This window comes from Lissotriton helveticus, chromosome 2_1 (assembly GCF_964261635.1).
Source record: "Lissotriton helveticus chromosome 2_1, aLisHel1.1, whole genome shotgun sequence".
Classification (NCBI taxonomy): Eukaryota; Metazoa; Chordata; class Amphibia; order Caudata; family Salamandridae; genus Lissotriton; species Lissotriton helveticus.
The window spans coordinates 669,357,798-669,375,895 of NC_136059.1; the positions used below are offsets into that span (position 1 = coordinate 669,357,798).

At 43.4% G+C, this 18,098-nt stretch overlaps 1 protein-coding gene across 1 annotated transcript in view; it reads left to right on the top strand.

Annotated features, from left to right (window-relative positions):
• The window catches only part of ADGRV1 (adhesion G protein-coupled receptor V1), a 2,034,994-nt gene that overhangs the window by 1,001,005 nt on the left and 1,015,891 nt on the right, over positions 1–18,098 (top strand). Inside the window, exons 64-65 of the mRNA XM_078677778.1 lie at positions 4,031–4,263; positions 15,426–15,574. Of these exons, the coding sequence (XP_078533904.1) occupies positions 4,031–4,263; positions 15,426–15,574 (382 nt within the window). The remainder of the gene's footprint in view (positions 1–4,030; positions 4,264–15,425; positions 15,575–18,098) is intronic.

Here is an 18,098-nt window from a genome sequence, read left to right on the forward strand (position 1 = left end):
ATAAGGCCCCAGTGGCGCGTCTGCTAGTTACTAATGTCCTGACGGAGGCCTTAAAAATCACTAGGGGCACCAGGCAGGGATGCCCACTTTCCCCCCTCCTTTTAACCTCTACATTGAGGCGTTTGCACAGGTTCTGAGGGAAGAGGCTAACATCCCGTCTTTTAAATTCGGAGGGTGGGAAAGACTAGTTGCACTCTATGCTGATGACATCCTTATTTTCACATCTGACCCAGAGTTAGCTTTTGTCACAGTTATTAAGCGGGCAGAGGATTTTGGGCAGATTTCTGGTTACGAGGTTAACGTATCTAAAACGGAAATAATGGCCTGGAATATTAACATCTCCAACCCACAACTTAGCGTGTCTTCTTCCATGCGGTACCTGGGTATCCGAATCTCCCAAGAGGTTGAGAACATTGTGCAGAATAATACTGACTGGGTATTCAAAGACTGTAAAAAAAACTAAAGGCATGGACTTCCCTTCCATTAACTATACTAGGCAGGATAAACTTAGTAAAAACGTCTATCCTTCCTAAGTATATATTCATTTTTAACACCATTCCCCTGGCTTTTGACAATATACATCTTGTCAAAAGTCAGCGTGATATTAACTCATTTATTTGGAATTACAGAACCACTAGATTGGCCTGGAAGAAACTGAGGAGCAGGAGGGATAAGGGGGGCTGGCATTGCCTGACCACCAGTATTACGCTTGGGCTTTTCAGTTGTCCTATTCCAGAATGCTCTTGAAAACCCCAACAAGCTCCTCGATTGGGACAATGTTTCAGGCAATGCTAACAGGGGCCGAGCTCCCAAGTGATGGATTTCTTTTTAAATTTGGGGACAATTTTTTTTTCAAAAAGGTCAAATTAAAAGGGTTACAATCGTTGGCTAGAGCCTGGATGCATATCAAAAATAAAATTGGGCTTTCCTATTTTTCGAATTTTGCGCCTTTGTGGGACTCTCCTGGATCTCCTCCTTGTCTCCAAGATAGTCTAGCAATACCCATGAGGGAGGCGGGGATCGTGAGGTGGGGAGAACTGTTGGTTGGGGGCTCAATTGTCCCGTGGGAAGAGTTACTGAGCAGGGTAGGCCCTGGCTTATCCAGGTTTAAATTTATGCAGTTGGATAGCTGGGCTCGGGACTCTTCTAGGAAAGGAGTTCCTCTTGGCAAGGACAGTAATTTGGAACATCAGCTAGTGGTGAGGCCGGTCGGCGGTAAAGAGATAGCACTGTGGTATTGGTCCATCCTAGAGGAGGTTGACGGGGCTTTCACTCTTACAGATGAGCTGTGGAGGGATGAGTTGGTCATTCATTGTGAGCAGTTATGGTTGAAATAATTTTCCCTCCTTTATAAGATTGTTAAACCGGCATGGCTGAGGCGCAATCACCTCTTTACAGCACATCGCGCTTACCTTTCTCCCTTAAGGCTATCAAAATTCCAACCAGGGAAAGCATGCAATAAATGCAATTTGCCGGAAGCATCAGATGTACACATGTTTAAAGAGTGCCCCTTTATCTGTGTTTTCTGGGAGGAAGTTAAGTCGGTATTGGACTCGATCCTAAATACATCACTGACTATCTCATTGCAACTAATTATTTTTGGTATAGACGACAATATCACGGGCCATGCAAGTGCTTTTCTCTTTTACGCCATTCTCCTAGCAAGAAGGCAAATCTGTAAGTGCTGGGTTGATACCACCTCTCCTTATATGAAACATCCAAGGTGGACCTGGCTAGGTCCTGCAGAAAGGAAAATTTGGCTTTTTGGGATTTATTGGTTCAGTGGAGATAGTTATCCCGGGTTTTTTTTTCCTGTTTTTTTTTCCCCCGGGTCCTATGATTATGCTGTATATACTCCACGGACCTATGACAACTCGGTCCCCCCTGTAAATCTGGAATGGCCCAACAGGTTGAAATATACCTTGAAGGAGTTATCTGTTACCCCCCATCTTTCAAAGGTCACTTCTTCCGCCAGTCTAACGGTAATTTTGTGTTCTTGACAGAGAGACAACCAAAAGATCTTGTGTATCTCAGTTTCTAGACAAGCTTGGTGGTCGGTGTTTCCTGAAAGCGGGTAAGGCAAATGAGGACAAAAAAAAAAAGCTGCCATCCAAGATCCCACATTTCTGGGTCATCTTTGTCCAGTTTCCTGCTATTCAACCTGTACCTGACTCTTGGGACCTATCCTTTGCATGGAGAAGGATTCTCTTTCTTCACATGTGCAGACAACATCCAAGGTTTGTTGGATTTGTGTGGTAGGAGGTTAACCTCTCTTTAGGAGCTTCTAATAGCACTATTCTACATTGCCAAATTTAGAAAATCCTAATGGGGGTGGGAGGGGGTTTAGGCTACAGAGTCACACCAGAGCTGACACTTGAGCCCAATCTGCTGAAACGTTGATGCAGGATTCAAAGCTGTCTCTTTCATCTAGTTACACAAGGTTCTCCAAAGTCACTCCTGGAGGGCCGAATCCATGCAGCTTTTTAGAATATTCCCATTTAGATAAATGTAGTTATCTTAAAAATTTGTCATCATTCCTGCCCTCTAGGACTCACTTTGGAGAACCCTGACTGGTGGAATGGAGCACGCTTCTCCTATTTAGGTATTCCATCAGTTTTTCCTGGTATTCATACTCTTAAGCAGCAACAGTATTCCCTTTTGGTGCTTATGATATGTTATATTGAAATGTGCATTTAATAGAGTAGAATTTGATAAATGCATTAAAGAAGTCATAATACTGTATGATATATTCGGTTTGAACTTGATGGAATGTTTTTCCCAAAAAAAAAGAATGTGAAAAGGAATCGTGGACAACTACAAAATTGAAGTTTAATGAAAAATTGATCGGCGACGAATTAATAACAAACAAACATTACTGTTTCAACGTAAGTATTCAAAAGCCTTTGAATTGTGTTGAACAAAATTAAACTAGGCATTAGCAATGAGGTCTTGCATTTTAAGAAGCCAGGCTGCATGAATAATAAACGATCTCAAGCTACCCACAAAACCTTTCAAGATGCATGTGCGGGAGATCACAGCACAGCTTTCTGGAGTTTTAGAAAGACACTTATAAGAGAAATTGAACAGATTCATGCATTCATTTTTGGTTGTATTTAAAATAACACAAAAGAGATTTGAGCCTGATGCTCCTAATTTATGAACATAAATTCACTTCTGGTACTTACAAATGCATATATTTACACTCACAATCTAATTTACAGATACCTAATATTAAACAAGTGATTTTATGCATAAGCTAATGTCACAGGAATAGACTAGTGCGCTTTCATTGCACAGATGATTTGAAAAGTCGTTTAAGACCCACAGATTGTGTATATTCACAACTTTTGTACAGGACATTCCTACCCTGGAAATAGTGGTGGATGAAGTAGATAGTGCCAAATCTATGAAAACTGGGGTTTCAGAAAGCTGATAAGACGGAGATTACGGTGCTAAAAAAGCACATTTTATTCAACAATAGCAGTACAGATAAAAAAGCATACACATAAACATTGAAGTAAACTTCAGTCAATAAAAGTGCTTGTTCACAATGCTTAAGCAAAGCCTAATATGTAGAGCTCAGTATTGAATTTGCTTCAGTTGTCATGCACCTCACGGTACAAATGGAATTCATTGGAAGACTATACACATGCTATAAACTAACATGGAAACTACTTGGATTGTAGAGTGGAAATCAAGTGAATGTTGCAATAGATCATATCAGGGGTTATCAGCATATTTTCTGGTAAATGCCTAAAATCTAGCTTGTTAAAAAGTGCTTCCACCAGGAATTCCTTTTTAGCTAAATGGATAATTAAGATCCTTTCCCACAAGTAAGTCTTGCCCTCTCTGCTGAATTGGTAGACAAGTGTGTTAGAGGGGCCATTATCACTCTGCTTAAGACTGGTATATTGAATTACTGAAATACTGAAAGATCAGATATCAGTGGTGGTGTTTGATTGCTACAAACTATAGCTACAGCAGTTACATTTGGTGCTTTCAATTAATGCAGTTTTTTATCGTAAACTAGGTCAACTTCACAGTGAAGCGCTTGAGTGGCACTTTTGGGCAGGTACGGCTGAGGTACCAGACTTCAAATGGAACTGCCATAAGTGGCACTGATTTCACAGCAAAAGTGGGAGAGCTGCTTTTCATGCCAAATGAGACTGTTAAAGGTTTTTCTGTTGAAATCCGAGATGATGACCTCCCTGAAGGCCCTGAAGACTTTTTCATATCAATCACTGCAGTGGAGCTCCAAGGAAGGTAAAACCAATATTTGCAAATAAAGATGGATCTCTCTGAATTAACCATAATCTGTGAATAATACTGGGGTAATGCTTTTGTTCAGAAGATATATATTTATAGTGATGTTTCTATCTAGTTTGCCTGTAAATAAAATTGAGATGCTTGTGGAGGAATATAATTAATGTTTTTACCCCACATTTCCATAGATCCAAGAAGCCCTAGGTCTTCAACTGTCTGCGGTAAAGATGATGTACCTGTAAACTTTGAACAATATCTTTTAGATTTATTCACACAATTGAGCTCATGCTCATGTTTATGCTATTAGATCTGTGACTAGTGCTCCAATACCTAGAACACCTGAACCTGTTAAACCTCCATGGATTCATCTAAAGAAAACCCCAACCCAATTTAGCTTCCTTGCTTCTTCCAACATTCAAACTCTTCTCAAATCTGGTAATTTCATACTTGTCTCAATAGTATCTTTCCATCTCCTTAATCTAATCAGTGATAAACCCCATCCCTTCAATTATAGCTATAGCCTTCCTCAAATTCGGATTGTTTATGAGCAATTTGTTTTGGACATGAGGGGCCTAATTAACAAAGGGAAACGTACTCTTTTGTGTAGGTTTACGATGTTGTGCAATTCACTAAATAATTTTACAAGCAGTATGTTTATGACTGCCTATCTACTTATGTGCGGAGTCTCTCTGCCACAAGTGCGAAAACTCCACAGTCAGAAAGATACTACTGGTAAAAATCCTTTGTGAATTGCAAAAAAAAACATGAACTTACACAAAAGTGTAAGTCCATCTTTCTGACTCAGGCCCGAGGATTGTTCGTATAACACACTTACTGGTCTGTGAGATCTTCAAATGCACATGTTCTTGCCAAGTTCCTTAAGGAAGCCACATAGTTACTGAGCTGTTCAGAATTGGCCTGTTGATGAGGGGAAAATGTATGTCTCTCCAGGACTACATTTATGTGCGCACCACAGTGCAGCTCAAGCATTTTAATAGACATTTCAAAGATGTCTGTGGGCTCACCATCTCCTCTTCCTACAGGATTTTCTTCCAAGCTCTCATAGATATTGCCTCCTCCAATCCCTAAATTGTGGAACAGAACACCTTGCTTACTAACTTGTAAAACATTTTCCCCTCTTAAAGTTCCCAAGTAAGAATCAACATTTTTTTACCATCTTTTCCATGGTAGCAAACGCTTACTAGCATCGTTAAGAAATGGTGGAGTTTTGGACATTCCTTTAACCGCCATGATGATTGGGAGAAAATTGAGAATGTGAACTGTGTAAAATCCCTAGCCTAACAACGCTTTTCCTGTAACCGACTGAAGAGCTGTAAAAATATTAATTTACTAGTATCGCAACTAGACTACAACCCTCATAAAGGATCTACAGCATTCCAAGAAAGTAAAATTGTCCCAGTCTACCTAGTTGATGTTGCTCAAAACAAATGAATTAGGCCACCCATTGCTTCTTAGCATTCTGCAATGAAATAAACACCTAAGTTGTTGCTGTTCAGAAATGTGCAGGACATGTAATGATCGTGATACGATTGTCGTAATGGCCAAATGCTCTCACCCTCCTGTTTTTTATACTGTTTCTGTTGGCTTTTAGGACTCCACATACTTTTCCACTACTAGCCAGTGCTAAACTGCTCGTGCTTTCTCCTTTATACATGGTGCATGTGGCTTCCATGCAGTTGACCGATTTAATTTACTCATTTATCCATAGTAAAGTGGTTCTACATATGCCCAGGGCCTGTAAATACAATGATACTAGTGGGCATGCAGCACTGTTCGAACCACCCACTTAAGTAGCCCTGTGAACATGCAATTGTATCCTGTGCATGCCGTTATAAATTGCTGATACAACCTAGCAAGGTAAGCCTCTTGTCTGGCTCAAACCTCCTTTTTAATACATATAAGTCACCTCTAGGGTAGGCCCTACACAGGCCAGAGGGCAGGGTGCAGTGTACTTAAAACATTAGACATGTACTTTTAAGTTTTAAATGTCCTGGTAGTGAACAACTCTAAAATTAGTTTTTCACTACTGTGAGGCCTACTTCTCCTATAGGATAACATTGAGTTACCTTATTACATTCAATTGAGAGCAGGTGACATATCAAGTTTGGTGTCTAAAGAATTGTAATTAAAATACCTGTTTAATTGTAAAATAAGATTTTTAGTCACAATAAAATTGTGAAACTGTCACTTTTATAAAGTTGCCATTTTCTTGTCCTAACTGTTTGGTGCCTGCATCCTGATCTTGGGTCACAAGACTAAGTGTAACACAGCAGTTAGCCTTTGTTTATTACAGGCTGCCACCTTAAGTTAACGAGTGGGAGGAGCTGTCACCTACCACACTTGCATGTTACAAAGACTCTGCTTGGGCACAAAGGGTTTGAAACTGGTCTTTTGTGACCCCAGACAAGGACAAGGAAGAAGATGATTCCTGACACCTCAGGGAGGTGGAAACCTCTAGAAGTTGTCTCTACTGAAGTGGGTGTCAGGTATAAATATTTTCACCCGTAAACCCAACTCATCAATATACTTCTGGACCTATGGCCTTTGCCAGGAAAATGGACAGCTGTGTTGCTGAAAAGACTACCACTCAGCTAAACTGCTACCCAGAAGGCCTGCTGCCCTGCTGTGCTGACCTGCTGCTTACTGTCCTCTGGCCTGGATGAGAAGGATCAGCCCTGTATTCCCTAACCCCAGGTTCCCAGAATGACTTCAAGGGCTATTTTGCTGACCTCCTAATCAAAAACCCTAGGAACAGAGCAGGTTTCCAACAACCTTGAACCCCACACTGGGACTCTGTAAACTATGAGTCCTCCCCTCCCAAGTGGTGCCAATCCAGTCCTTGATCATTGCAAGTGGGCCTTAAGGTGCTCTGCCTGCCCATCTATAGATTCACCAGAACCAACGCATCTCCTTCGTCGCACAGCACATATCCGGCACAACTGGCACAAAGCCTTTGATGCTAGATGCTTCGCTTTCGGAACCAATGCCTTGCCTCTGCCTATTTTACCAATGGCTGATTCTGCATCTCCTACAGTAGCCCATCGAAACCACCGATGTGCAACACATCTCCAAGCAAGAACATCACATAGCATTTCACAGCCCCTGGAACCACCGATGTGCAATGCATCTCCTCGCCTGGACCTCGCATCGCCCTTGGTGTAGATGCATCCTCACTGCAGGACTCCACATCTCTTTACAACCAGGATTAAGATACTGTGTTCAGCAGACCTAAGTTGGGTCCCTTTAGCCGGGCCACGCTCCATCATGGTCAGCCTTAACTTGTGGCTTTGTCCTGGTCTGGTGTGACCGGATAATCACAGTTGACACTTGATGCTTTTTGGATCTATTTGCACTTACATCTTTTAAATTGCATATTTCCAGTTATACTGGTTGGATTTTTGTTGTTATTCTCATGGTCTATTTAAAATGTACTCAATTTTTCAATACTAGTGCGGGGTTTTATCTTGTGTTGGGTTCAATGTTTTACTGTTTGAAATGCTGCATTAATACTTTACACATTGCCTCTAAGTTAAACTTGACAGCTCTTTGCAGAGCTACCAGAGAGTTGAGCACAGGTAAATCTGAGGTTTTCTTCTGACTTTGCCATAACAAGGATTGTGTTTGCTGCTTGATTAGGGTTTCAACCCCCTTAACTAGTAACCCAATGTCTCATGTGCACTGTAAAATCCTAGTATTCTGTGCATTGCCAATACAGAAACAGTGATGTAAATATGCACGGTGCAACTAGGATGCAATGCACTGTCAACATACCAAAGTGAGGTGCTCGCACCTACACTGCACCCGGACCCCAGACAAGGACAAGGAAGAAGATGATTCCTGACACCTCAGGGAGGTGGAAACCTCTAGAAGTTGTCTCTACTGAAGTGGGTGTCAGGTATAAATATTTTCACCCGTAAACCCAACTCATCAATATACTTCTAGACCTATGGCCTTTGCCAGGAAAATGGACAGCTGTGTTGCTGAAAAGACTACCACTCAGCTAAACTGCTACCCAGAAGGCCTGCTGCCCTGCTGTGCTGACCTGCTGCTTACTGTCCTCTGGCCTGGATGAGAAGGATCAGCCCTGTATTCCCTAACCCCAGGTTCCCAGAATGACTTCAAGGGCTATTTTGCTGACCTCCTAATCAAAAGCCCTAGGAACAGAGCAGGTTTCCAACAACCTTGAACCCCACACTGGGACTCTGTAAACTATGAGTCCTCCCCTCCCAAGTGGTGCCAATCCAGTCCTTGATCATTGCAAGTGGGCCTTAAGGTGCTCTGCCTGCCCATCTATAGATTCACCAGAACCAACGCATCTCCTTCGTCGCACAGCACATATCCGGCAGAACTGGCACAAAGCCTTTGATGCTAGATGCTTCGCTTTCGGAACCAATGCCTTGCCTCTGCCTATTTTACCAATGGCTGATTCTGCATCTCCTACAGTAGCCCATCGAAACCACCGATGTGCAACACATCTCCAAGCAAGAACATCACATAGCATTTCACAGCCCCTGGAACCACCGATGTGCAATGCATCTCCTCGCCTGGACCTCGCATCGCCCTTGGTGTAGATGCATCCTCACTGCAGGACTCCACATCTCTTTACAACCAGGATTAATATACTGTGTTCAGCAGACCTAAGTTGGGTCCCTTTAGCTGGGCCACGCTCCATCATGGTCAGCCTTAACTTGTGGCTTTGTCCTGGTCTGGTGTGACCGGATAATCACAGTTGACACTTGATGCTTTTTGGATCTATTTGCACTTACATCTTTTAAATTGCATATTTCCAGTTATACTGGTTGGATTTTTGTTGTTATTCTCTTGGTCTATTTAAAATGTACTCAATTTTTCAATACTAGTGCGGGGTTTTATCTTGTGTTGGGTTCAATGTCTTACTGTTTGGAATGCTGCATTAATACTTTACACATTGCCTCTAAGTTAAACTTGACAGCTCTTTGCAGAGCTACCAGAGAGTTGAGCACAGGTAAATCTGAGGTTTTCTTCTGACTTTGCCATAACAAGGATTGTGTTTGCTGCTTGATTAGGGTTTCAACCCCCTTAACTAGTAACCCAATGTCTCATGTGCACTGTAAAATCCTAGTATTCTGTGCATTGCCAATACAGGAACAGTGATGTAAATATGCACGGTGCAACTAGAATGCAATGCACTGTCAACATACCAAAGTGAGGTGCTCGCACCTACACTGCACCCGGGTTCCTTGCGCTGGTCAGCATTTAAAAGATGCTCTCACTGATAAGCACGATAAGCAACATGCCATGTGCTTTCAACAGTGTGGCATTACATCTCCTCGACATACACTAAGCATTTCCTTTTTTTTTTTTTTTTTTTTTTTTTTTTTTTAAAAACCTTTATTGAAAGACACGTAGAAGTACAAGCGCAGGCCTACAACCACAGGGGCCGGCCGCAAAAGCAGGAGAGTCAAAAATAGGCAACATCAATGCGTACAATAGAATGAATACAGGATAGACGTGAAATAAAGACGTTAAACAGTCAGCGCCAGGATAAAAAAGGTTTCATTTTACATTTTATAGAGGAGGCAGCAACCATATCTACCGGGCGTCACGCAACATATACAGAAAATGAGGGGGGGGGGGCGGGAGGGAGACAGCCCCCCACGCAATCAAATAACCCTAGTAGGGCGAAGCCCAAAGACATCCCACGCCCAGCAAAGGTTCAAAAATAAAGGACAAATGTCAGCAAACAAATAACGTGGACGCCACATGTACAGCCTTCCCGCCCCGGAAAAGGAGAAAGTGCGGACACGTACGAAACAAAGGAGTGAAAACAAAGGGACATAGCCCACCCCCTGAAAAAAGCAAAAGGGACCATAGAATAAAACAAACTAAAATAACAAACACCCCCCCCCCCACCCTACATCACTGTAATGGCTACGGCCTACCCCACTAAACAGCGTGCCTGTCGCCCAGAGTCACCCGAAATATAGAAGAAAGAGAAAGGGAATAATAACAAAGAAAGAGAAAGAAGAAAGAGAGAGAAGGAGAGGAAAAAGAAGGACAGGAGAGGAGAGGAGCCAGAGATCGAAACATGGAATACTACCCCACCCGCAACAACGGATCACCAATCGAGGTCGAAAAGGACATTGAAAAAAGCCCACATAAGGATGAAAAACAAGAACTAACCAAAATAATGAGGCCTGGAGATGCCATTTAAAAGGGTCCCACAGGTACTCCGGCACAATCACCCCTGTCCACTTTTATGAAGAGTCGAGCTTCCAGACCCCGCCACGGCCAAAAAGCAGAATGATACAGTGGGTCCATACCAGTCCAGGAAGGCCAGTGGGATCTCCGCAAAACACCGTCCCGGCCAACAAGAAGCAACCAGGAGAACTCGGCAGCAGTCAGAATGCAAAAGTACCCCAACGATCCACGTGGCCAAGCACAATATCTGGGCTGTCCAGCACGAAGCAGAGAAATCAGGATGTAGGAAACACTGCAGCATCGGCACCGGGTCCACATGATCCCATAGAATCAAACACCCAGCTGGAGATCCCAGCACAGCAGCCGGAGAAGTTTCAACCATTACAATTCGGGAAGACGACACCGCATCACAAAATGGCGGAGCAGCCATGGCGGAGATCCGCGACTCCAAGTCTCGGCATTTCAAGGACAGGTCGATCCCCAGAGCAGCCAGGGCAGACAAGACAGCACTCCGAGTAGGGGCCGCCCGAATCAAACGAGGGCTGGAGAGAACAAATGCAGCAACTTCCCTGTCTCCAGGAGAAAGACTCTCCGAGGGGCCATCCGCCATCTTAAGCACAGCGCCCGCCGCCATCATCGTGGGCGCCTCCAAGTCCACCAGGAGCACCGGCGTCCCCAGGGCACACAACCGATCCGCGGCGGATGGCGCTCGACGGAGAAAGGAGAGTCACCAGAAGAACGGGCGTGCTCCCCACAACACTCGGGGGGAGCCCAGCACCGGACCCCGGGCGGGACAAGCAACAGGAGTGGGCTACCCACTTGAGGGGTGCCGGACAGCGCGGCTTCTCTTCTTCGGGCCGGCAGGCAATCGGACATACGGGGTGGCCCACCCGCGTGGGTGGGTCCGCTCCAGGGCTTCCGGCCCGCGGCTCTCAGGCTCCCAGCATCGGGTCTCTCCACCGGTTCCGGACCGCCGGTACTCCGAACATCTCCGGGCAAGCACAGCACTCGAGGCCCCGGCGTCAGGGCCGGGAAGGCCAGCAAGGCAACAAGGGCAGAACGCCGAAATGACTGCACGCCAGAGCCCCGGACAAGGATGGTAAGTGAAGGCTCTTCCTTGGTGACCAAATTCGGAACACCCCGAACAGGATGAAATACAGGATAGGTGGCGGGGAGGAAGAAATCACGGAGCGAGGCGGTTATGCGACTGTTCCGATCGCCATCTTGGCTCCTCCCCTCAAGCATTTCCAATTAGACTTCTTTTACGCTGCACTTAAGTAAAATGCGGAGTGGTGGTGAAGTTCACAATACCTGCTCTTGCACAGGTATCCCATCCTTGTCACCAAGTTTGTTGTGCTCACTTCTCCTTTTTTTGTACACCATCACAAATGAAGACGCCAAGAACACTGATATTAATTGTTTATTCAGGAACTCACCACCATTACAGGAACACTCTTGTCAGACTGAAAAGTATGAATGAATCCTTTCTCATCTCCAGCTCTTCTCCCAACTAATTTCCAGCCTAACATTGTTCCTCATGACATTCTAACAATGACCTAACAACCTTCCAAGCCACAACACCTTGCTAGAGAGTCAATTGGTCTTGAGGATGATGAAGGGCTGGACAGCAATATTATCGATTATCATGGTGATTATCGATTGTGTATATATCTGGTATCAAGTAGTTGCAGTGGCGCTGGCATGTACCGAGGGTGGTGAGGTGGGAGGGCACACAAAAAATAAATAAATAAAATAGACTTACTTTCCTGGCTTGCAGCTCTCACAGCATGAGAGAAGCACTAGAATTAGAGGGAGAGGCATCACTCAGCACTCTCAAGAGTACAGAAGGTCTGTGCTTTCTCCAGCGGGGTTAGAGAAGTTCAGAATGCCGTGTCTGGCTAGCTATCGCAAGCCTGCCGGCCAAAGAGACTTGGGCATTTCAAACTTTAGAGCACAGCTCCTTGCTGCTGCCACTCGGCAGCAATGGCCCTGCCCTTCCTTACACTTAGTTCCAGATGGGTTGCTGAAAAATAGAATTATAATACAAAAAGTATATTACAGTTTTGTTTTTAAGCTCTGGGGCGACACATCTCTGCTCAAATGGAGGAGTTGTCCCTATTTTGTAGATTTAAACCTTGAGTAACGTGGGACATATTGCAGTATGGTATCAGCTGCTGGAATTTTTGATTTGAACATTTGAGGAAGAGTAAACTATGTTAAAGACCAACTTCTGGCAGGATAGAATAAATCAAATGTGCAAATTTGTTTCAAAGAAAAGTGAAATGTATGTATCCGGAAGTGTGTTCTTATGAATATACGCCTAAGTAAATGTAAAATGTATACTGGGGAGTAAGCTTAAAGAGTTAACAGTCTGTTGGGTGTATCTGATGCCCAAGGTTTTAGAGTTTCAAGAACCTACCTATTTTTAAAGTGGCAACACTGCTGATTGGGGAATTAATATTGCTGTTACCATACGACTACTGACTTCTTTTTACCTCTGTTGTGTGTGGGACTTACAGTTATCCCTTATGAGGGAAGGGCATCCATCAACAACAGGGGCGTAACACAGGCCCCCGCATCCCCCGCGGTGCGGGGGGACCCGAAGCTCCAGGAGGCCCCCTCAGCACTGCCCTCTGGCCGGAGAGCTCCTGATTTAGCTCGGAGGGGGCCCCTCTAAGTTCCGTGCAGGGAGGCCCCCTCAGTTTTCGTTACGCCAGTGGTCAACAACATTCATGCATTGGCGCCAGCACGGATCGGGGGTTGTGGGGTGGGGGAGGAAGGGTAATGCTACAAAAAATCACAAATAAATGCACTTACCTTATAGCCGTGTCCCACGTCTCTGCTCTGTATCTCCCCTGTCGGCCTCGGGCCAAACAGCAACCAGGAACCAGGAAGCCTGCATGGAGAACAAGCAAAGTGCGCATGACTGTTTGGCCAGCCCCAGTGGGCCGGGCGAAGCGTTCACGCGCCCTTGAAGTGGCAGTCCTGCAAAGCAGCTGGCAACAATAAAATGATAATAACAAGTTATTATAATTTTATTTTTATTTTGTCACACTGCTTAAAAGCAGTGGGGCGACGCTCCGCTGCTTTAGCGAAGTAGCTGCCACTGCGTTCATGGAAACCCTGTTCTACCCATTGTTTTCCTTAAGGTAACCTGCTGAGTACCATGGAACTAATGCATGAGGTCCTTTGTTTAGCTTTGTAACATGCAATGATCTGACCCACATGGTAACAGTAAATATGGAACTCTAACGAAACTCTAAATACAGAGTAGATTCCGTTAGCTTAATTTCCTCCACAGTACTATGCCAATGGTGGGGGACACTCCTTTAGAGGATTCTACTCCGTATTTAAGTTTCCTTCAGATAGTGGATAATTTTCAGCTCCCTCCAAAGTCTCAATGGGGACATTAGTTGTGTCAATATTTGACATTTTATATCTTGATTTTGAGAAAAGCGAGCCTTTCGTCATTATTGCAGGTTGGAACAACATTCCTTTACTGTTGAAGGGCGCCAGTTAGAAAGTTCTAAGACTGCTTCCTCAGGCAGTGCTTCTTTGAAATTCTGCTTTGAGCTTCTATAGCAAAATGCAACTGCTGCTGTCAGTTAATGTAGGCAGGGCCGGACTGGCAATTGTACTACTCTATTATTAAATAGAAGTCAAGACTCTCTTGGTATTACCCAAAGGTTCTCAAATAGCCTATAGTCTCATGCACATCCCAACATCCAGTTATACCAAAGAGGCACAATCCTTCCGCACCAAAATAAACATAAGAATGAGAATAAAAATAAAATTAAAAATGGACCCTATCCAGCAATTATAATACACATAATGATAAACACCGAAACTTTATGGCAAACATATATTTAATAAAAACTTTTCATCCTTTTAAAATGTATTCTATTTACTAAGACAATCCTGCAATCTAATCAAGTTATGATCATACATTTAAAACCACAATACCATGTATATTTTATCCGAGAGACACAAAAAGTGTAAACATATTTATCACATCATAATTTGGTTATTCCACATGGAATCTATTTCATTAATCTGTTCAAATGTCCATCAACTAAATCATATGTTGGGCATGAACACGTTCCTTGAATCCAACCATATGGTTTACACAAGAGCGTAGACGCGTTTCGGTGTTACTTGCTTGATAACAACCACATTCTTCAAGACACAAGTGATATTTGTCTCACTTGTACTTAAAAACAATAAAAACCTAATACAGAAACAAAGCATAAAACATATATGTCACCGACTGTGTATATATATTTAACAAGCAAGTTAAAAACAGATTCAATATGTATGCACATTGTATTAATCTAGTAAGTCAGAGTGTTGTACACAATTGTCTGAAGGGTCCACTTATAAAAGAACAAATTTAAGCATGCATCACCACTCACAAATACTAATTTATACCAATTTAAAACAAGGAAGAAATCCCAAGAGAGTCTTGACTTTTATTTACCTGTGGTACCCTGTCTCTTGGGCAGTGGGGTCACCCCCTCTTCTTACAACTACTCTATTATTAGCCTAGTGGGCAGCAGACTAGGAGATAACTTTCAGACCATGATGGGCTGCCATGACATAACCTTGCCCCCATGGCCCGAATGTAGGTGTATTCTATTGCAGTATCGGGCAGGGTTGAACATGCCAGGGCTGATTTTGGTTTTCAGTCTGTCAGTGCATTTAAAGCATACTGGGGCTGGTGCCTTGTGTGTTAATAAAGTGAAAACTCTTGATAAAATGCTGCAAATATGTTGGGCCGGTTTTTCACCCCTACAGCTTTTGCAAGTCTCCAGGACTTTATGTAATTTGATACTGTAGTCATGCATTAATTTTTTCTTGATCATCTCCTAGTGTTGAGGCAAGTATAAGATTACATATTTGTACTGAGAAAAGCATATAGCGGCACTCTCGTTAACTAATCCTTCTTATTTTTGCAATTCTAGTGGTCATGACTTTATTGTCCGAGAAAATGGGCTTCAGATTGACCAGCCGCCTGGAATAGGGAATGCCTCGGTAGTCCGAATCATCATCACGAAAAACGATAATGCAGAAGGCATCATTGAATTTCATCCACAGTTTATTGCTGTGCAAGGTATGTACATTTGGCTGATGGTGAGAATGCTTTGTCCATCATCGGTAAAAAAACACTAGCTGCGGTCAAGTAACACTCCTGGGAAAATGTCCCCCGGCCCTTGCCTATGACTAAAGTGCCATTACCACTGGGAACGGACACACACACCAAATATAAGGTTCGTCCTGAGTACACATTCGATGCTACTCTCAGGCTATGCAGCAGTCCGGTATATGATTTCCTATGGGTTCATTTATTGGGATGATAGGATTTCCGATTTTTGTATTAAAGATGACATATTCGATTAATGCTCGTCGTTCCCTGTCTCTAACTCCATTTCAACAAGAAGTTGCTAAACCTCCATGAGTTCCTTAGTTACTGTATCTATTTTCTTAGCATAAGTTTTCACCATTATTACGTTTACCAGGTATCTTTAATTTTTATGTAATTTAATTTTGCTGGTTATGAATGCATTTCATTTCCCTTTTCAGTGCTTATGTTTCACTATTTATTGTATCATTATCCTTGTGCCTATTTATCCTTACTCTGTACGTTTTCGATTTTATGATTATCAATAAAATCTTTCTGAACTGAAAAAAGATGACATATTCGACTATCTGCTCTTACGAAATATGCACTGAAATATGGTACTTCAGAGTACACAGCTTGTTGTTTGTTTGATGTTCTGGTGTGACTTTGTGTTTCCTCTAGTTTACCTGTAACTTTGTGATTTTGCTATGAACACTTCGTCAGACACACAAAAAAGGGAGAGTGCAGACACTCGAGACCGGCTGGGTGAGAGAGATGAGTGAGAGCTCAATCAGAGCGGCCATTATGGTCGAATCCAAGCTCTGCTCTCTGGGAGTACATTTCTCAAACATACTTTATAGATGGGTCAAACGTTTTATGACCTTGTCTAGCAGGCCACTTGGTTGTGCAAAAACCTCACAATGTGACATAATGTTTGTACAACTACACCATTATAGCACGGTCAAAATCCACTTGACAGCTCAGAATGTGTGAGGCTGACGAAAGTTCGTTTTAAACTGGATGACAAGTTTGGTATTTTTTTACACCGACCTGTCTTTTGCTTTTTTTGTTCTTTGTTTCTTAAAGTTACTCCAGCGGGGGTAATTCCCATATATATAATTTTTTGGTTGAATTTATTTGTTGAAAAAAAATAATTTTGATTTTGTTTAGCAAAACTATTCATGGAACTTATTATTGTACCCATGGTGTACCCATGGTGATTACTTCTTTATCCTAAAATGGCTAGTAGCCTTCCTGGAAAATAGGAGCTTCACGGTCTGCGAAGAAGCCCTTTTCTCCGGCAGTCACCCTTTAAAATACTGGGTCCCGGAGGGCTCCTCTCTTAGCCCCACATTATTTCATCTTTATGGGGGCAAGATGAGCAAAAAAACGATAGATTTAACCCAGATCTGTGACTTGGGTTGAATGTCTGGAAGTGTTCCGCATTTCGTCCATCATTTTGTTGTGTTGCTATAGCCACCCTAAGTGGGAAGGGTATGTTCAGACGTGGGTCCTGTGATCACTATGCCACTGGATTCAAGCTGGCCGGGCTGATGTGGGGCGATACCTCCAAACCGGTTCCAGGATGCTTGTTTTCTGGCCCAGGGAATACCTGGCCTGGCAGTTTAAGCCTGACTGTTCCCATTGGCAGCAGGGTCAATACTGATTTGCATATGGCTGGGTTCAAACTGGGGTGGCATGGTGAGCAAAAACACAAGGATTCAACACAGATCTGTGATTGGGGGTGAATGTTTGACAGTGTTCAGCATTCCATCCATTATCTTTTTATGTTGCTATAGTCGCCCTAAGATGGAAGGGTATGCCCAGACGTGGGTCCTGTGCTCCCTATGCCACTGGATTCAAGCTAGACTGCCTGATGAAAGGTGATACACCAAACCCGGTCCCAGTATGCTTGCTTTCTGGTCCAGGGAGGACCTGGCCTGGCAATTTTGACTGGACTTTTCCCGTGGGGAGCATGTCAAGAGGTCAAGACTGATTTGCATATGGGTGGGTCCAAACTGGTCCGGCATGGTGAGCAAACAAACTATGGATTCAACCCAAATCTGTGACTGGGGTAAATGTTTGACAATGTTCAGCATTCCATCCATCAACTTTTTGTGTTGATATCTCCAAGGAAACACAGGCCAAGAAACTTGCCAGGACCTGCTTTGGAATTCTAAGAGCTTTAGAAAAATTGCTACACTGGCTACCACCCTCCTCTAGGATGGTTGTACAGGGACGGAGTAACTCCTGCCTAGACTATGGAAACTCCATTTATCTGAGAAGCCACTAGTCTGTGATAAAAAGGCAAAATTTTGTTGAGAATGCGGCAGCTTTAGATTCTTCTAAAAATTCCTAAACACCAGTCAGCTGCACCAGCTTTAGCAAAAAGAATCCACTTTAAGGCACTGTACCTTGCCTATTCGGCTGTGCACTGGAGAGGCCCACTGCTCATACAGCGACTACGTAATCCTTACATTCCCAGGAGGTCTCTGCAGTCAGGGAATCTAAGGCT